Source organism: Pelecanus crispus, chromosome 6 (genome assembly GCF_030463565.1).
Source record: "Pelecanus crispus isolate bPelCri1 chromosome 6, bPelCri1.pri, whole genome shotgun sequence".
Classification (NCBI taxonomy): Eukaryota; Metazoa; Chordata; class Aves; order Pelecaniformes; family Pelecanidae; genus Pelecanus; species Pelecanus crispus.
Genome location: NC_134648.1, coordinates 1,202,503 through 1,223,511, shown reverse-complemented (window position 1 = coordinate 1,223,511; position 21,009 = coordinate 1,202,503). Strand labels below are relative to the sequence as shown.

The following is a 21,009-nucleotide window of genomic DNA, read 5'->3' as shown; positions in this document are numbered from 1 at the left end:
TCTCGGAAGCAAGGTCTGTACAGAGGTAATATCCAAGGCCAATAATCTTCCCTTAATTAAGTCTTCCCTGTCCTGCAGCACTAGATACTATCCACTGACACTGAACATGGCAAATCAATAATACGAGTTTATTTAGCTACATCCTTCAGGGGCCCTGGGAGAGCAAACAAACATCCCATTGCAACAGGTAGCGGCAGAATTCAAGCAATGCTGTTCAGTCAGGCAGGTGGAACACCAAATCCTCAATCTGCCTCAGCACTTTGGTTTTCAGCTAAACCCAGGCATAAGGCAGGAATTAGCAGGCTTGTGAGTAAGCGAGTTTCCTAGTGGACCCTCGACAAGAGAAGTGAAAAATTCAAGCAGCTTATAAACTTCTGTGCACCCTTGACTCCATTTGCCTCGGGTGAGCGATCTCTTTTGTGTTCTTTAGGCAAAAATCTCAGAGAAGACTAATTTGCAAGCTTTGTCTAGCATCTGACACATTCACCGACTTTACAAGACCTCTGAGCTCTGCACCCCAGAGCTCTCTTTCTATGCCACAGGAGCCTGCTCAATGCACAGCTTGGTACTTCTGTCAAAACCCAGAGGACAAAAAGAAAATATCATTATTGCAGCTCTGGCTTCCTGACTCTCATTTGCCTGTATGGGTGGTTGTTAGCAAGGAACTAAGTTTAGGAACAGAAGGCACACGCCTTCTGGCAGCTGCCTGCACTTGAACAAAAGGACCTGGAGAGAAACTCACACCCATTTATTTGCCCACAGTAAGAAGAAAAGCTTACACCTGACTCTGGCAAAAGCCAACAAGACTTGGTATTTAATGAAGCCTTGTCTTATTCAAAGCTGAGACAGCAGAGGGGCTTGGCATAGAGGCGAGGGCCTTAAGAGCGCTGACTTTCTTCAGTAGCGTGGTAGAACTGTTGTCTTCTGTGAAGGGGGAGTCTGCCCTGCAGCCAGGAGGCACACTGCAGCCTGAGTAAGCAATGGGTAAGTGCGACGGGGAGACGAAGATGCTAGGCTGAAGACAGAATGTCTCTAGAATGACACAGTTCAGTTTTAAGACAACTACAGAGCTGCAGTCCTGAGGAGTGAAGGGGCAAGAGAGCTGGGAAGACAGGAAGGAGCATAACTCATGTTGAATTATCTACTGCCACATTTTCTAGCTGGAGCAGCTTTAGTTGCTCCTGGAATCTACATTCAAACGTACGAGGTGTAGTGGGATCTCAACCGCACCACGCTCGCTACCTTTGCTGGGACCGCTCTACGACTCCACTGCATGTCCTTAGCCAATCCAGCCTGCCAAGGCCTCCGCTGACGGAAAAGGAGTGCTATGAACTGCTGGATTTATGAACAGAGTTTTGGTGAGCAGAGATTAAAAAAAAAAAAGAAAAGCAGCACCAGTGAAAGAGCAGCAATTACTTGCACAGAGACTAAGGAGGATTGGTTTCCTTCCCAGGAGAGGGGAAGCTAATTCTGGGGACAGAGGACTAAGATAGGCAGTTATAACAGCTTTTTGTTACACTCATACCTACCACCTCACTGTTACCTCCCGTGCCTAATTCCTGCATCAGCCTGCCGACTCTTTTAAACATCCTTTATCAAACTCAACATACTATCCACGTGAAGACCTAGCAGCAGCGGTGCTCTCATTTTTGTCTTTTAACTTCTGGACACTACAACAGGGTCGAGTTAAGCAGTCGAGGAGGATGTAGCATCTCCAAGGACAGACTTAAAACGCGGGAGGACAGCATGGCCTAGACAAGCATCAGGCAAAAACTGTCAAGGCCTCATTCAGCCCCAGAGGAACTGCCTGTATAGGTCAATCCTCTCCCCCAAAATTCCAGAACTGGAATTAAGGAAGAGCATAAGGAAAGGCATTGTGGGAGGTAGTAATTCATCATCCTTTCACCAGAGGCAACGACTAATCGTATCAGTGGCAACAACAGAGATCACAGACAGCACAAGGGTTTGGCATGAACCGATTTCTGCGCAGACCATTTGAGGAAGAGCTGGGAGCAGACACAGACAGCAGCCCAGCGAGGCTCTGCCCCTGCCCATCTCTGCAGCGCTCAACAGCAGGAAGACAAAGGCCAGCAAGAATGCGAGCACAGACCTGCAGCTGGGAGGATGGATTAAAAAACAAGCCGACGATCTAAGAAATTATGCTAGACAAATAAGCTCCAAACTCAATCTTAAAATAATCTGTAAAACAGAAACCAAAAAGTCTCTGACCTCAAAATAAATAGCTCGGTGACATATGTGAAGCAGAGAGAAGGCATGCTGAAGTCACAACCAAGTTACAGAATTTTTCTTTTAAACGCAAAGAAAAGATGGAGCAGCAGAGAGCTGCTGAATGAAGTACAAGAAGCAAGGGGAGAAGGGGTTGGAGCGAGCTGATTATCGAGAGAAAACAGATTGAAAAATTAGTAGAAAATCCATTTTGTAGGAATTGCTATAAAACCGCATGTACTGCTTCAATTAATCACGTACAAGGGAGTTTTTGTATCAAATCTATAGAACAACACAGAAGATGCATTTCTGTGACTCAGGAAAGCTTTGTCAGTAGGATGCCATCAGCTGATACCATCCAGGTGTACGAAATTTGACTTCAGCAAGAACACAGCCAGGTGTAATAAATCAGGGCAAGAGAGATAAGGGGGCCCACCAAAAAGTCTAACACCTACTAACAAATGTTTCCTAGACATACTGGGTTACAGCAACAACTCACAAAAATGAAATATTTCAGGAGGGTAGAGCATGTCATGAGCTGTAGTTCAGAATCACAGAATCATTTGGGTTGGAGGGGACCTTTAAAAATCACGTAGTCCAATCGCCCTGCCACGGGCAATAAGCCCCCTGTGCCCTGAACAGGCAGTGAAATCGCTGGCAAGGCAGCCGTGGCAGGACCCACTCACTCCTGTATCCACGCTGCATAGCCATGTATTTTCACCTGTATTTCTACAGGTGAGATTTGTGCTGAGGCTCTCCCAAGGCAGCTGGCAGCACAATGTCACACCCTTCAGCCCTTCCACCCAGGCAGAAGCAGGGTCTGGACACAGAACATCCCATGTGCTCTCTCTCAAAAAAGTTTAGCTCCCAGAATTCTTTTGCCCTTGTATGAACAATCAGCCAGAGCTTTTAGTCAACACAATCCAAGAATTTTTTACCAAGAATTACAGTTCTTTTGGAGTTACTCCATTTTATTCCCTAACATAATTTCTGCCCTGGTAATCTTCCTCAGAGCTACAAGCTCCATACTTCTTCCTGCAAAAACTCAGGGGTTTTCCCTTTCTCTCCAAACCCTCCACATTTTTCCCCGCTATTGAGAGTAAAAATAAAATGCTACTGTTCACTCAAAACTTAGTCACTCACTTCCTCTGATGCCTGTCTGGGTGGCAGTCGCTTTTCCAGCTGCTGTTAGCCTCTTTCAGAACTGCAGCTCCTTGTAAACGAGAGGTTTTCTGCTGCAACACACCTGACTGGCCTAAGATTTAAGGGAGGGAGAAAAAGGATTGTAAAAGGAGCAACTCGGGAATTCTCAAAAGTAAACATTGCACCATAAAGAACAATAAAAAGGATGATCCATACCCTAGAACAGTGTTTCAGGTGTCTTCAGACTAAGTCAATACAGTGCTTTTGGGGGGGCCTTTAAAGTCAATCAAACCCTAACAGCAGTAGCACAGCTTTAGACTCTCTCTGCAGGCTTGGGCTCAGCCCAATTTAAGGGGAGCAAAGCCGGCTCTCCCCAAAAGCTGCTGCCTTGCCGGGGCACCCCTCAAGCTTCACAAAAGCCGCAGGCAGCACCGCGTACCTGCAGGCAGGGGGGCACCAGGAAGCAACCTCCACCGGGAAGGGCGAGGAGGGGGGGTCTGACCTCCTCCTCCTCCTCCCCCCGCACTGGGCCTCCGCCAGCAGCCTTCCTCGCACCCGCCCCTCCTTCCCGCACTCCCCGTGCTCAGCGCACCCTGACCACACGCCTTGGCTTTTGGCCCGGCTCGGTGGGAGCCGCCCGGCCCGCAGGCCCCGGGGGGGGCACCCGCAGCGGCAGGCGGGGCCCTCAAACGCCCTCAGCCGCTTCCCGCCAAGCGCCCTCCGCCCGGGGCCGAGCCGCCACGGGCGCCAGAGGGCGAGGGGGGGGCTCTGGGCCCACCCGGCGGGGCCGGGGCAGCCGCGGGCGCAGCGGGCAGCCGCCATCGCCTCCTCGCGGGCGCCAACGGCCGCCGCGCGCGCCCCCTGAGGCCGGCCCGCGCAGGCGCAGCCGCCACCCCGCCGGCCGCGGGCCATCGCCCCTTTAAACGCGCCGCCGGCCGCGCGGCGTTGCCCCTTTAAGCGCCGCCCCTCGCCCCCGCCCGCCGCCGGCGGGGCCGCCCCGGCAGCGCGGGGCCGCGGGCAGCGGCGGGAGGCGGCGGCGGCACCGGTAGCACCGCGGCGGGCAGCGGCATGTCCTGAGGCGGCGGCGGCGCGGAGCCGGGCCGGGCCCCACCACGGAGGGGTCGGCGGAGCAGCGGGCCAAGGGCCGGGCCCCCATGAAGGAGAAGGAGGCGGGCGCGGAGCGGGGCAAGCCCGCCACTTACACCGGGGACAAGAAGGCGCGCATGGCGGCCAAGACCAACAAGAAGTGGGTGCGCCTGGCCACCGTGCTGGCCTACGTCCTCTCCGTCTCGCTGGCCGCCATCGTCCTCGCCGTCTACTACAGCCTCATCTGGCAGCCGGTGCGCGGCGGCTCCGGCCCCGCCGCCGCCACCCCCTCGCAGCCCCGCGCCGCGCCGCTGGGCCCCGCCCGCCCGCCCGCCTCGCCGCCCGCCGGCCCCACGCAGGAGGCTCCGCCGGCAGCCGCGGGCCCGCAGCCCGGCCCCGCCGACACGGACCGCCCGGACGCGTCGCCGCCGCCCGGGGCCGAGGCGGGAGCCGCCGCTCCGCGCCGGCTGCGCGGCAGCCCCTGAGGCGGCCCCGGGCGGGCGGGAGAGGGGCCCGGCGGGCTGCGGGGGCCGCCGCGCTTCGGCCGGGGCCGGCGCCCCCCGGGGGTCTCTGCCGGCGGCGGGAGCGGGAGCGGCGGCCCCGGGGAGCCCCGGCGGCAGCCCGAGCCGGCCGGCGGGGCCGAGGTGTTTTTACTCGGTGGAACTGCGGTGTCTCTGCCCCCCGCCCCGTTTTTCCTCAGAAGGGAGTTTCGTGGCTTCGTTTGTTTGGTTTTTTTCCCCCTCACCAGGGCTCGCTTCTCCCTTTGAACCTGCGTCGAATTCCTGCGCTATTTATGCCAGTCTGTTACCTATAAAAGGATATCGGTGTCCAAAATTCCTCACTATTTACAGGATCAGCTGGGAACAACATGACTTTTAGAGGCTGTAATCCATTGTCTCAGTAAAACCAATTTTGTTTAACGACGAGCATAAACTTATTTAAAAAACATGTGAAAGGTAAATTGACTTGTTTACTATATTAAAATATTTTCCCAATATGAAAGTCTCTGTAACACAGTATGTTCTCTTTGGTGGCGGGAGGAGGATTTGGGAGGAATGGCCAACTGGGTAGCGAGAACAGTCTGCCCGCTGCGAGGGGCAGCTGTGGCGTACGGTGCTGTTGATGGATTTGTCGTTGGTCTCCTTAGGTGAGGCTGGAGCAACCTCCGTAGGTGCCTAACGCCCGCTAACCACGGCACTGGCGACGACAGTGGGTCCGATCTTCCCTGGCAGAAGCAGGTGGGGCTCTCGCGGCGGCGGGCAGCTGCGGCGCGCTTCGCGGCTTCCGCACCCGTGCTCTTGCCCGCGTGGGCTGGCGGAGCTCGCGGACCCCCGCGGCACCCCGCAGCCGCTGCCGGCAGGAGGTCGGTCTGTGCCGGCCGGCTCGCGATGCGCCCCGGGCAGGCTTTCCGACCTGCTCGATGTTTTCCTGCCCTGTGGCCCTGTTCATTGATGAGCAGTGCAAAAAACGTGGCCTTGAACGACTGTAGGATGCGGGCTGTCAACTAGGAAGCCGTAAGATCCGTGTCATTCTGAGCAGCTGCTCCTCGGATGGTTTCGCTTGACTGCCGTAACTGTGAGGCTGCCAGGCTATTCCACGTCGCTGTGAAATGATCCCCGGAGTTCAGATTTCCTCTGCTGAGGGATAAAAGTGTGCTCTGATGTGGTGTGCGTATTTCAGTTGTGCAAATCAAAAAGATACTGTAAAACATGGCACTTTAAAAAAGTTGGTGGGGTGGGGGGAAATAGCCGTTTCATACCCAAATTGGCATGCTTGGGACCGGTGGCGTTGCGTCGGGCCTGCGTCAGCTGGGCATTTCCTTCACAGCATCTGTTAAAGGTAGAAAGCAGGAGCGGAGGGCTCCCGGGAAGAAATTGGGGGAAAGGAGGGAGCGGTTTGGGTATGATCTTCCACCCTCCTTTTCCATTTTCTGGGGAGCATGCAGGGAAGTCTGTATGTCGTTAATGCGCTAAAAAAGACGGCTAGCTGGTGGGAAGGAGAAAAAGATCCCACTTTGTCCTTTTAGCCAAAAGCGTGCGCGTGATCATTGCCACCTTCCCGCAGGGCAGGTAGGAGAGCTGGTGAAGGAGCCGAAAGCCCGACGCTGCCGCTGTAGCGGGCGGCTGGCTGCCACCCCGTTACCTCCCGAGCTGCTTCTGAACTCTTCCTATTCAGGCGCTGTAGCGGCAGGACTGAGGGCAGCAGGGCCCGGCGGCGGCACCGGGTCGCAGCCCCGGCCAGGCGGCTGGCTGGGTTTCGCCCTGTGCACGTCTGCTCTGTAGCAGTGGGTGATTCGGTTCCCTCGGTTCTGCCTGCAGCGTGCCGGTACCTGTCCGTGGGGCTGCCGCACGCGTGCCGGAGCGCCGGGGCCCGCCGATAGTGATGGTGTTTGCTCTCCTTGGTACGCGCCTCTGGTTGGAGGGGGAAAGGCTTTGTGTGGCTCTCTAAGGGAGGAATGAGCAAAAGAGAAAGAAACCAGGCTCCTTGTTTGGTGCCAGTGGAGTTCAGTCTGTTTCTTGGCTCTGGTACTAACTGCAGAACCAGTTGGGAAGCATCCCTGGGAGGGAGCTTGTGTTTGTTTTAAAACCCTTGAAGATAAAGAAAAGCTGGGTGGAATTACACAGATGCTGGGATTTCGCTGGTCCTGGCCTGCAGCTCGGACCTGGAGAATCTGTAGTGGCTTTGGACAGTGCATCCAACATACGCTGGACGTGCACAGGCTCCTGGCATTTTTTCACTTTAATTGCTCTCGGAAGACTAATAGAGTATGGCTGTGTAGAAGAAGAAGTAAATTGAATCGAATGGGCTGCGTGGCCCTCTTCCAACCTGCCACATAACTGCGGAGGGATGCCTTGCATTCAGGAGCAGGAGCGACTCCAAGCTCTTCACCTGGTTTGTGGTCTCGGTGGCAGAGGATCTTCGGGAGAGTGGCACCGGTCAGACCCGCTGCGTCAAAGGGAGCAGACCCATCGCTGACGGCTGCCTCCCTTTCTGGTGCTAAAAACGGCTGGAGTGCCAGTGCGAAGGTGGTCGTGGCTGTCTTCATTCCCGTATGAAAGTGCCGGCTTGATGAGTTCCCAGGCTGTGTTTTTGCATCTTCTCCTCTGCTGTCAAACTGAGCTGTAAGGGAAACGCTTCTGTTTCTGTACCTGTTACAGCTGGCTTTGGAGCATCCTGCTGCTTCACTGCTAAGCATGCAAGGGGGGGAAGCTTTGCCTTGTAAAGCTGCAGAAGGATCACGGACTGCTGGCCAAATGGCCAGCAAGCTTTTATGATTTGAGCAGCCTTCTTTTCCGAGGCCCTTTTGGACCTAGATTCTTCAGCTAAAATCTCTTCTACATCCTTTCCCTAGCGAGGAATCGTAGTCTTCCAGAGAAAAATACGTTCCCCTTGAGATACAACCGTTTCCAGCCTGCGATGAGCCAGTCTCTGTGCTAGTTACTCCCTTCATGGCACACCATCCAAGAAACCAGTGACTAAGTGCACTTTGCAAATAATTTTAGTAACAAAAACCATTCGTCTGTACTGGTTTCCAGGTGTAAGCTAGCTTTTTAAAATTCAGGGTACTAGGGATTTCTTGGGAAGTAGGTTGGCTGCAACAGAGAACAGCTGGATTGTCATCCTGGACTGAATTTTTGCATTATGTTGCTATCCTTGTACTGAGACACTCATCTGGATCTGAACACAATTTTTTAGTGCTCTAAAATGGTGCAGTCACCAGTCTCGGGTAAACCTGCAGTTTAAAAGGCAGACTTGTCTTGTTATCTGTTGTATTATTTCAGCTCCAATTCAGTCTTTCCCTTCACTGCTCCTCAAAAAAAAAAAAAAAAAAAAAATCAGTTCACTTAGTGTAATTGTATCAGGCGAGATAAGGCACAGGCTTTTGTGTTGCTTCTTAGATAGAAATCACTGTAACCTCGTGATTTGTAATGCTATTTCCTTGGAATTGCCGGTAAGGGTTATTCCCTTTACACAAACGCTGTCCTGCCTGTTCTTTGCAAACAGAGCCGTGTCCTATTTCCAGTGTGTGCAGATCTGTGTTGTTGGGAGTTGTCTGAAAGTCAGTTTGGATGAAGGAGATAATCAAACACGAGCGAAATGTTGGGTCTTAGGCCCCTCTGCTGTAGTGCTAGAAGGAAGTTAACAAGAGTCTCAAAACTTTGAACTGGGGGATGCTCCTGTAAAAGCACGACGGCTGTCAGAATATGGCTGAAATACGTGGCATCTGTGCTTCTATTTTTTTTACTTCAGTTTGTTATTGATTAACCATGCTAATAATTCTGTAATGCTAACTTTCCTCCAAGCTTTGAGTCTCTGTATCATTTAGGGCCTGAGTTCCAGATTTTTGTCCTCTAAGAGCCTTTAAAAAATTGCGGCCCAGAGAACAGAAGTCGCTGTACGTTCGTGCTTCAGGTGCAACTTAGTTCTGAAACGCGGTGACAAAATGCATCGTTGTCAAGTGGCAAGGGAAGGTAAATACCGTGGCAGCTTTGATTTTCCAGTTCCTAATCACAGTGATCGCTTAAGAGGGTGGAGAGAAGAGCAGGTCATGTTCTGCTTTTCCTTTCTGACTGAGCAGAGTCTCACGAGGGAGGAATCGGACTTCTTGTGAGAAAACTCGTCCAACTCTCCCATGACAATGGTGACCCTCCAGCCATGTGTAACGCTGCCTCTGCTTAGAGCCCTGCAGGAGCCCTGCAGAACTGGGATTTGAACCGCGAGCTCTTATCAAATGGAAGCGCTCCCTAAAAGGAGGAGGAGTAAGTAAAGAATTATTAATTATGTCCAGTCAAAGGTGTATCTAGATCAGAGGATGTTTTCTCCAGCCTCCTTGGTTCCTTCCTTGCATGTAGGTGCCTTTGGGCTTACACCTATTTATTGACATATAATACTTGCCCTCTGCGTACACACACTGGTCTTGTCCCATGGAGCTCAGTTTGCTCAAGGAGAGTGCGTCGATATAGCTCGCGTGCAGAAGGACCAGAAGGGAAATAGCTGGGAAAAAAGTTACTGGAGCATGTAATATGCCCCAGCAGCTGGCTCACATTTTCATCTAAGCTACCTTTTCCCCGCGCGTGCTCTCTCGTGGTCTCAACTGATGTAATGCATTCCATCTTCATCCCAGATGCCTGGGACTGGGCTGTGTTTTTGACGAGGAAGGTGGTGGTATTTTTACTCCAGATCTTGACTTAATTCCTGAGTGTAGCTGAAAAGCAGTCTTGTGCTGTAGTGTTGAGAACAAAATCAGTGGCTGCTGCTGGGCATGGGGGGTCTCCTTCAGAGAAGTCAAAATTAATCTCAGTGGGCCGCTCTGGGAAGGGTTGTGCACGGGTGTGTGTGTTGCTGATGGCTGGCTCCGAGTCCTGGAGGTGCTGAAGCGTGTGGAGAGGGGAATGGTGTAAGAAACAGTCGTACCTGAGCTGGAGCACAAAGCTAAGGAGGTGAAGCTTGACTTCTGCCTATTCTGCCTGTGTTCGGAGGCAGTTTTGGGAGAGCCTCGTATCTGGTCGGCTGTCGTGTCGCTGCGCTAAGCTGGGGCGATGCGGAAACGGCTGCGGACTTCCCAGTGCGTCAGCTTAGCCCGCCGGTAGCTGCGGAGTCTGCGAGCCTGTGAAGCGGTCGAGCTGGCGTACAGCCTTTCCGAGGGAAGGCAGCAGGCAGCGTTCTGAACTTCACAGCAGTGCCGTACCCTTCTCCTGCTCTGTGACTCTAATTGACCTAAAAAGCTTTCCACGTAACTTAAAAAGCACTAACTACTGTGTTGCACACTTCAAATAAAAAACAATTCTGACTAAATGCCAGTTTAGTCAGGCTCCTACACCATTTGCAACCAATTTATCTGGAGGGGAACTGGTGTGGAAAATCGGTGAATGTTTCTGATATTTCTACTTCTAGGCTCTGTACAGGGCTTCACTTGTCAGTAATCTGTGCGGTACGCTTCTGCTGTAGGTATTAGACTTGTTGAGATAGGAATGGAGAGCTGGAACCGCTGTCAAGATTCTATGTTGTTGCCTCCTGCAGGAATTGGCTTGGAAAAGCTTTGGAAACTGAAGTGTCTCCGGCTTTATCCAGAGGTATTTTTGTCCTTGGCTTGAGGGTTTTTTAAATTGATCTCTCTATACAAGAGTTGATTCACTAGCCTGAAGTCCATTTCAATACCAGTTTTAGCTACAGAGTTGCTGTGTTGAAACTAATGGTAAATTTTGCCAACCAGAAGAGTGTCTAGCAGCAAGCTCTTCCTTTGGCTTAAAGAAAAAAGAGGTTTTCTGCCTGAGAGTCACTGCTGCTTTCCTGTTGTTTGGATGACCTAGAAAAACTTTCACAAAATCCCTGAGCTGCCAGCCACTGCTGGGAGGAAACAGGTACCTCTGTGGGCAGGTGAATTTGCACTCTGCAAGCTGCCATCACTTGTGCTTGCAAGAAAAGTGCCGTGGCAATGAGGAGGCTTTGATGCCTCTGTGAAAAAGTGAGCCGTGTGTACGATGCAGGCTGTCATCACTGCAGTGAGCATTTCGGGTGAGTTAGCTGAGCTAGCCCAAGAGTTAAGCGCTTTCCTAAGGGGTAAGTAATCCGAATTGGAGCTGCTGCTCTGAAAAGCAGAGATTACTGGTTCAATTCAGAAAACTCTACGTGTGGGACTGAGAAACACTACGAAACTGGAGCTTTTTCCTCATTACAACTTTTATTTCATATAAATAACCCCTCTACATCAGATTTTTCAACTTTTCCATCTTTTCTCTCACTAAGGAAGAAACAGCTAGCCATAGTTTTCTGAAAAATTGCAATCCAGGCACCAACCAAAATGCATTCGAGCAAAGTGTTAATGAGCAGGAAAAAATTACACTTAGAACAGGCACTATCTGTACAGTCCCATCCCTTGAGCTTGCTACAGACTCACTCCATCCTAGGCATCATTAAATGCAAAGTTACTTGGATTTGCAGGAGAAAAAGAGGGCAGCGGGGGGAAAAGTGTCAGTTTTCCTTTCAAAAAGGGTAAGGTAAGGGCGGTAAGATGGAGCAACACTTGCAGTTGAGTTGGTTTTTGTCTCTACAACTCAGCGCTGGAGCAGGGGCAGTGTAAGGGTTTCTGTCTACCTGGCCGCGTGCCCGACTGCTGCTGGGGTGCAACAGGCTCTGCATCTGAGACGCTATTGTGCATGGACCGTGAGGCGAGCCAGTTCCCCGTATGTGCTGGCGATGACTCAGTCTGACTGGACCAAGATTGAGGTCAGTGACCTGATGTAAAAAAAATAAATAAATTAAAAAATGAAACAACTGTAAGCAACTTTTTAAGCCAGTCAGATAAGGAAAATCAACTTTTAAGAGAGATGGAGAATCTCCAGGACTTGGAGCAGTTTTACAATCTGGCTTTTATCTATCTGTTCTTTCATCTGTTGGATAAGTCCAAATAAACCCATTCTGGACTTTGGTGGGGTGAAGATGTTTCTACTAATAAAACATGAAAGCTGCACGCTGTTTCTGGCTAACGCCTGGTCTGAAGCCAGTAAACTCTCCTGACTTTGGCACGTAGAGGAAATTCCCAGGCTTGTCCTTCATGAGATAGGTACCGTGGATCTAAGTTACGTGGAAAAACAGAATGTTTATCTGTGCCAATATTAGTTTACTAAACCAGCGTACAGCATTTCAGTCCACACATGCCAGCCTCACCACCAAGGCAGTCTGCCGTTTCGGTTAGCGAATGCAGCCTGCAATGAAATCCATAAAACTCCATGCATGTGTCTGCACGTACATTTACTCCTGCATCGAGTTTTAGAGCAGCACTTCAAAATGAGGGTGATACCCTCTCTGCTCTGTCATTCGGAAGTCCGAAATTATGTTGTGTTATTCCTTGTGCCTGCTTTCTGCCTTCTCCTTAATTGGTAGCCGTATTTCAGCTAGATCCTAGTTTGCTGTGAATCTCTTAGCTGCTTGGAAATCCGAGCAGCTGGCATTCTTGCTCATTTACGCTTGTAAATGCTCATCCCGATCCTCGATTTGAAAGGTGTCTTTTAGGGCCAGGTCAAAATGGCTGCATGGCAGCGTGCAGGGGGAGTGCTGCCCTCTTATTCAAGCACAAGGCTATGAAAGGCACAACTGGGAAGGTGACAGCATTTGCTAGGAAGCCTTAGACCTTCGGCTCCAATTTGGCCTGGGTTCTGCTGCCGCCTCCTTTGTGCAACGTGGTGAAGAAGGAAGGTCATTGCCTTTGCGCTGTCCTCCTCCTTGCCCCGCGTGGCACATCGAGCTGCAAGTATCTCCAGTGACTGCAGCCTTCCTGCTCTTACGAAGCGGGCACGGTGTTTTGCTGAGCTGCGTTATGTCCCTGCTCAACCTAGCAGCCACCTTAGAAAAAAGCAGAGTCTCCTGCCGTGCTGCCGCAGCCTCTGCAGCTGGTGCCCTACTACCTAACAGGAGGAGGAAAGCAAGCTTTTAAAGGACGAGGTGCTGCGGTTGACGCCTGCTTGTCAAAAGCATCTGCGCCCCGCAGCGTAACTCAAGCAATGCTCCATCCCCACTGCGCCCCGCCACCCGTGCCACTACCGCACATCTCTGCCCACGCTTCAACCGCATACAAACCTCCAGTACGAGAGCTGCTCTGAACGCTTTCTCATCCGCCTACGGAACTACAACGTAACGCCTCTCACCCTGTCTCCTAATGCTCTGTCAGTCGCCTGCTCCCTGCCCCACAGCGAGGGAGAGCTCGCCCAGCCCCTGCCAGCCTCGGGCGGAGGAAACGGGGGGGGTGCCCAGAAACCTAAATCTTAAACAGAATTAGCTATTAAATAAAATAAAGTGCATCCAGTAGACATTTCATTGGCTTGCCACACAGCTGCGATATAGGCAAAACAAAAAAAAAAAACAAAACAAAAAAAAAAGTGACGGTGTTTTCTTTGTAGGTTGGGAGTGTGTGTAGCCTTCCCTCTCCTTTGGCGTACGGATAGGAAAGGGCGATGCCGAAACTGTGAGTGGGGAGCGGTGACGGGGGACCCCACGTGTTGTGAATGGGTGCTGAAGGGCCCAGGGCAGGTGCTGAAAGCTGATTTCATAGAAGGTCAAAGAGTGAGGACAAGCTTGCGCTCCTCTCCTCTTCTCATCCACCACCTTCAGCACGTTATCCTGTGAAACAAGAGCAGAGACGGCAGCGGGATTAGCGGTCTGCAGGGAACTGCTGAGCAGTAAATTAAAAATGTCTGCTGAGTTTCCACCTGACCTTCCTGCGCGGCGGGGGCTGCTTGGGGGGCACCACCGTAGCATACCTACCTGCCAAATCCGATGGGAGCAACGGGGGATGCCAAATCCGGGGCCCAGGGGATGAACTGAATGTACGAGTCCGGATGAAACACTCCCAGTCCTCCTCTGGGTTAGCTAAGACTGCTTTACTCTCTCCTTTTGTCTCAAGAACAATAATCTTGACATGGTTTTGTGCGTGCTTGTACAGCACCTGGAGCGACAAGAGGAGCTGATTTTGGGTAGGGCTTTTTGGCCCTCTCCTGTGCAACCTGGCCTGGGGGTGCAGCGCGTGTGTTCGCCAGGGCAGAAGGGTCTGCCAGCTTTCCTCCAGCAGCAACACCAACCCTGCTGTCCTGCAGCTGCCTTCAGCCCTAGATACGGTGCTTTTAATCGGGAAAGGCAGACCTCCCCCCCCCCCCCCCCCCCCGCAGTTGCCAGATGGTTGGGTGCTGCTCAGAACTGCTGAGCTGGCGTTTTCCTGCATCCATGTTTAAATCCACAGATCTGCCTTTCGCTGATGCAGATTTCGGCACAGAAAGCTCACATGAAAGGGCGGGGGGGCAGGATATAAAAAGAAAAAACAGATGAAATACCGCGAAGGCAGGAGAGGCAATGGTAAGCTTGGCTTGCATAAAAAGGAAATCTCTAAAGGAATCATTTAAGGCCACAGATATGTAATAAGGAACTGCGCTGAAATCCTACCTGCGGTACTGAAATAATTGATGCTCTGTACAGCTGAGAGGAGGCTCTAAGACTGCTGCTGGCGACGTTTTTCATTGTCCTGTATGTGTGCAACAGGCAGGCTTGGCCGTATCCTGCTGCCGAGGGGGTGCTCGATGCTGCCGCAGCACACTGCTGGGATTTAACGCTATTGGGAAGGGCCAGGAAGCAGATTTTCAGAGTTGTGCTTTGTGGTCCAAATATTGTAAAATAATCTGTTTTACGAGCCTGAACCGACTCCAGAGCTAGCTCTGGTTTTTGTTAATCTATTTTATTATTAATGGTTTCAAAAGTCTGACAGCCCTGCGCTATTAGTGATGGTAGACAATTCTCTTTCCTATTTTGCAATATTATCCTTTCAATACAGACACCTCCTTTCTGAGCACGAGTGAGCCTTTACAGCCAAGACACTGGTGGGCTTTAAAAGCATTCCTTCTCTTAGTAATTAGACATAGCGATTAGCATTTCTCTCATTTCACGCTGTATCCTCTTCTCCATGCCTAACTCAAGGGCCGGTCGGAGATTTAGCAAGCTCTGCGCTGGCGCGCGAGTCGGGGCTCAGAGCGCGCTGCGGCTGTGCGCTGCCTTTGACTCCGCCACCAGCAGCAAGGGGACGCGGTGCCAGATTTCCCTCCCTGCGTCGCTGACACGGGAGGGGATTAACGCAGCCCGCTGGTGGTCTGTCTCAAAGGCCCCGTCTGCCTCACACTTCCCAGCCTGACAGAGCCTGGCCGGAGGCGGGACGTCACTGGTATGGCTTTCACAGCCAGGCCAACAACAGTCCATTGGGCATACCGGTTAAATCTCATGTCCTGGGGATGGATGTCACTGAAATCCCCGAAGACTGCAGCTGAATGTAGCTGATGAAGTCTGGCAATTTGGCCCTTCTTCCTTCAGCTGAGATTAGCACTATCCATCCTCTGCTTGGGTTGGAAGATGTAACTTCTGTTGGCTTTCTCCTGGGACAGGTCCAGATTTCCCAGAGACACTTTTGGTCTTAGTGGACCACTCAGACAGTCTCGTGAAATACCACAAGGCAAACTCAGACATGACGTGTAAGGACCATCTGTTAGACATCATTATACCAGATTTTCTCACTTAGCTCTTTTAAAATGGATATATATATATATCAGCTGTCCCAACATACACTGTAAGGCCAGAAAACTCCCAAGTAGTTAGTGATAGGACGAGAGGAAATGGGCTTAAGCTGCGCCAGGGGAGGTTTAGGTTGGAAATTAGGAAAAATTTCTTTACAGAAAGGGTGGTCAAGCATTGGAACAGGCTGCCCAGAGAGGTGGTGGAGTCCCCATCCCTGGAAGTGTTCAAAAAACGGGCAGAGGTGGCACTTGGGGACATGGTTCAGTCTGGTCTACCCTTGATTGGCTTAGAGTAGACTTGGTAGTGTAGGTTAATGGTTGGACTGGATGATCTTAAAGGGCTTTTCCAACCTACACGATTCTATGATTCTATAAAAAAGACCGGTAAGACCATGAGACATCGTCTACCTAGCACAGGCCATTGGACATCCCTGAATTAATTCCCATTTGAATTAGAACTGATTTCTTTAATGGGGAAAAAAAAAAGTCCTAATCCTGTCTAGATTTGCCACTGGTAGAAAAATTATCACTGCAACCCTTGATGAGCTTAAATATGTAAAGATGGTCTTTGGTGGAGATTCCTGTTGGAGTGGTTTCAGATATTCTCTACAGTCTCTCTGTTCCTTCTCAACAGCAGAGCTGGCAGAAGGGAAGATGTGCCTGTGCCCCTTGCATGGCGGACCACCATGCGGTACATTCATCTCTAACTCCTTTTCATCTGGGGTTTACATTACGAGGGTTAACACAGGTGGCTGAGGTACAGGCATGTGCTCCCTTCTGCCAGCTCTACCATAGCAGCAACAACTGCAGGCTACAAGAGCAGCTCCGTTTTCAATGTTTAGAATGGCAACAGCTTGCCTGTTGGAGCCCTAAATTACGTTTGGACTCGTTAAGCTTCAATAAGTAGCCATAAGGAAGTACAGGTGCTCCAATGACTAGCTTTGGTCGGTGACTCTCAATGCATTAACAGCTTCTAAGAATTCCTGCTCTCCTCAAGCCACCCTGACAAACCAAAGAAGAGACAGAAGCTCTTGCAAAGTGCCAGAGAGCGTTAGGAGTAAAGAGCCTGCATTTCCAGATGGGACGTGCACTAAATCTTCTGGGTGTCAGTGAAAGCATCTGCTTTGACAGCGGTCACCAACTCTGACAGAAGCATACACAACTTTGTCATCAAATTCATCCTGTTGCTGTCACAAGCACCACGTTACCTAATCCCTGCCAAAGCATGCTGCTCAGGCCAGCCTCGAAGGGGACAAGAGTTCCTGCTTCAGCCATGGCATGCTTCCAGGTCATCTGTCCGCTGACGGGTAGTGACCCGTTTCTAATTTTCCCATATTTATTCACAGGCTTCTTCGATACATTGATTCTTCCACCAGCATTGTTTTCTGGCTTGAGTGTTTCTCCTCCTTCGCTGGTGTTTACTACCCCACTGTATTTATAGAGACCACAACTCCATCACTTTGTGCCGTCATTTTGCTAGACTAAACAACCATTCCCTGAATATCCCTGGAGTCCTTCCCTGTGTTTCTTCAGTCCAAGTGCATTTGTCGAACCATTCTCACATAATCCCTGTGTTTTCCAATGTTAATAGTACTTTCCCATGTAGTGCCACGGGAAAGGCTTTCCCGTCACTTCAGAAGTATGAAGATAACTGCATCAAGTCCTGTATTAAGCCGTACCACTGCCTAATTCTGCATGAGGACTAAACTCTCCGCTTTGGTGGTATGTGGTGCTGAGATGTGCTCCGGGAATTTGAAATGCCCATAGCAGGATGGTGGGCTCCAGAAGGTGGTGTGGGCTGCAGGGAGGACCAGTGAGGCCAATGCAATTCAAGTCACGCTCTTGAGACCTCAGCCCGCCAATCCCAGGCCAACTTCCAAGACATAACTGCAGATGGTACAGTCTTGTCTCTTGATCCTGGAGGAAACTGGTATGTTCTTCAGTAGCTCTGTAACAGTATTGAGAAGCGTTGGTTTCTGCTTGTGCTGCTTCCTGCACCAACCTTTAGCACTGGTTTGCATCAGAAAGCTGACCTCTTCTGACCTCCTGAGTCCTGCGGCACACAGGCCCTGCCTGCCCCACTCCTCTTTACGTCAGCCAGAGCTGAAGGTCAGATCCCTAGAGCTGCTCTGGAAATCTACCCCCAGCTGCATTTTCCCTAAAGATGTTAAGATTAATTTTCTCAAGAGAATTCAAGGAAAAGCTTCTGTGGTTTTTGTGTATCGTTTACTTCTCTGGGACTTGTTGGACATTCTCCAGGGATTCCAGTCCTGCACTTTGGGTAAATATTTATTCCTTGTTATTTGAAGCAGAGGATGAAAGCCCCACCACACTCTGCACAGCATCTCCAACTGGCTTGAAGGTGATGGAGATTTTTAGAGCCATAAATAGACATTAGCAGTGGAAGCTGTGAAACCCACATGGTGGCTGCTTGCTGCAAGGAGCTGCTGTTGTACAGAAACAGATGAGCAGCATCTGCGGTGGGGAGTGAAATCTGCACATTGGTGTGTGTGGGACGTGGACTCCACAAAGCCCAGGAGCAGGTGGAGAGCATATTGTTGTCACTGCTCACCGATGTCTACCGCTGCGACAGATTCTGCCGTGCTTCGGGATGTGTGAGATCCGTGAACAGAGAGCATGTCCCTGGCATCAGGTGAAGTGACCTGCTACAGGTTTTTCTACTTGATGGAAATTCCACAATAGAAACTTTTTAATGGAACGATATTTTTACATTCCTTTTGGGGTTGATAGGTTGCATTTTGAAACAGATGGTATGATTTAGCAATGCTGATTTTCCTAAAATTGCACCATATCAAAACTGAATCATCAGTATTTAAAAACATAACATTAAAATTTTCTGTTTTGAAAAGGTTTAACAAGGGCTCCAGTTTGGTTTTTATGAAATACGGAATGTCGAAGCAGACACATTTCTGGTACATGCATGGCATTTGTCAAATCTGTATTTTTCACAGGAAAAGAAAAAAAAAAATCTTACTGGGAAGTTACCTGCTACCTCCTGGCAGGAAATTATTAACCAGTCTTGATAACCCAGGATGGTGCATCCCTCCAGATGCTTCTCCTTAAGGCCAGTCATATCTCACGTGGGTCCCAGTTACAATAATCTATGTAAAAAAAATCTTTTTTGCTATGAACTCTCTGTCCTCCAAGACAGGAGTCATTCAGACTCTCTGTAATTTGGATTCTCAGCACAGACTTCTCTCATGTTTTCTAGCAGGCACTGCAGGGCATTCCCTGGTATAACGTCTGCTGGTTACATGGACACAGAACACAGTAAGGGTTTCCAGCTGGCCTGGATTTACCACGACAGAGCTGCTCCGTACCTCCTGGAGTCTTGCGTAACAACAACCTATTTACCTTGCCACACAAAGTCTTTCATCTACGGAGAACTTGTGTTACCATTGCTCACACACCACAGGGTGAAAAACACCCTCTCCTTCCCCTGCCCCAATGGGATGATCTTGTAATCGTGTTGGCCTGATCAATACAGTTAGGCACGGACGTCAAAATTCAGCGTAAACGTCAACTGTTAAAAACTGTATGTGAGCCACCAGCCCACAGCCTCTTAACTGGCTTATCGGCCATTCGCTCAGGACTACCTGTTCCTTAAAGATTATACTCAGCAGGTGAGAGGAAGCAAATAAGTAAGGTGATTTGGGCACCTGAATTCATGGTACTAGACACAAAAGGAATAAATCAACTTTTAATTTTGCATCCTAACAAAAAAAGTGCAGCTCTTTGTTTAATGCTTGATCTGATTGCTCTTTCAGCTTCCCAAACGATGCTCTTTTCCTGGTTCTTGCTAAACCTAGCTCTGCCCGATAAGGCTGCGCTTTTTACGAGCTAGGCTGAAAAAGGCAGAATCATCGGGCTGCCACGTTCACGAAGGGACTCCAGCGGGTGCAGTGGCGTTTCACCCAGGATGGCCACACCTATCGAGTCCCTCTGTGGGCCATACGCGACGGCTTTGCTAAATGCAGGTGTCCTACGGGTTGCATTTTGGGTGGTCCTTGCCCTAAAGCATCATCGGGAGTCAGCTGCAGGCATCAGGCTCAATAAGCCAAAAAACCAAACAGGAAAACCCTGCCAAGGATTCAAACGCACCTGAAATGGGGACAACCCTGAGGGACCTGGTTCCAAAGAATTGCTGTGAAATAACACTTCGGGGAGAAATACATGGAAATAAAGTAGAGCTTTGCAGCTTTTTATACGTACCGTAAAACTAATCTGTCTATAGAGCACTAGGAAACAGAAGCCAAGGGAGAAGGGAAGTGGCTGCTACCAGCCGGTGGTTATTTATGACTGCCATCTGTGTCATTATGCAGCCTGTCATGTTGATTTGGGAACTTCAAAGCAACAGCAGGAATAGACACGAGACCTTTTCGCTCCAAACACACTGACAACTTAACCGACTTGAGCCAAATGGGCTTTTGCTTTTTTGGTGGTGGTTGTTGTCATTGCTGCTATTTTGTTGCTCCTAGGAGCCCTGCTGTCAAGCCACGCAGATGAACTGTTCTGGCTGTGCTGAGCTAGTGCTAGAGAAATCCAGGTCTTGCTTTTTTTTTTTTTTTTTTTCTGTCTGCCAAGGGATGTTCCTGACAAACTGGACGCAGGGAGCAGACAGTTAAAGACAGGTCCCTCTGTCTTCCTCTTGGCTCTTCTCCCCGCTACAAATAAATCATGGCAGAATTCACCCTGTCCACAAACGATCTTGTTTGGGAAAGCCAACCCTGGTAGTGGCCTGTCGCTGGTGCAAAGGGAGAGGTCAGATTGCTTTGTGGTGACTTCAGCAGATAGGAGGTGACAATGATGCCCCAGAACATCATTAAAGACTAACAGCCAAGCAACACTCATGCACTCATTCTCTAAATGCTCTTGCAGCCAATGGAATGAAAAAAACCCAACCCAAACCCAAACCCAGGAGAAACCCATTGCTGAGATGGGGGACACAAATGGCTGCACTGGCTCACCCTGGCACCTCCATGGGTACCCTGCCAGCGAGAAAGTCAGAGGCTTCAGAGGAAAGTGCAAGAGACCTCCAGATGAAACAATCTCAGACTGGTGTGCTCAGAGAGGATAAGTCGCTATGTCTTTGCTGTGAATTAGTGATTGCTCTAAGGACTAAAAAGAATGAAAAGGCATTCTCTGGGTGTAAGATTTGATGTAGCTGTGCCCGTCCTGTGATCCTAAGGCAGGCCAGCACTGCCACTTTTGGTTAAAGGCTGACTGTCCCCCAGTGCCCTGCCATCCATATCCCGCACAGGGCACCCCTGGAATCTGAAGCATCTCCTAAATTACAGCAAATCTCAGAAAAGGAAAGTGTCTTGCTTTAATTTGTCTGCATCAAAAGGTGGTACCTGATGCTGAGTGCATAGTTTAGACACACTTGGAAACTCAAACTGTTTGGGAAAGAGAGGGAAGTGAGGCAGGAATATGCTTCTTGTGGGGGCATGATGCGGCAAGGGAAAATGAGCATTGCGGATGGGAA

General features: G+C 50.3%; 1 protein-coding gene across 1 annotated transcript; it reads left to right on the top strand.

The window, feature by feature from the left end:
- Positions 1-4,523: 4,523 nt before the first annotated feature.
- INAFM2 (InaF motif containing 2) lies at positions 4,524-4,940 on the top strand. Its single transcript, XM_075712207.1, has one exon. The coding sequence runs from the start codon at positions 4,524-4,526 to the stop codon at positions 4,938-4,940; it is 417 nt and encodes a 138-aa protein (XP_075568322.1).
- The last annotated feature ends 16,069 nt before the right edge of the window (positions 4,941-21,009 follow it).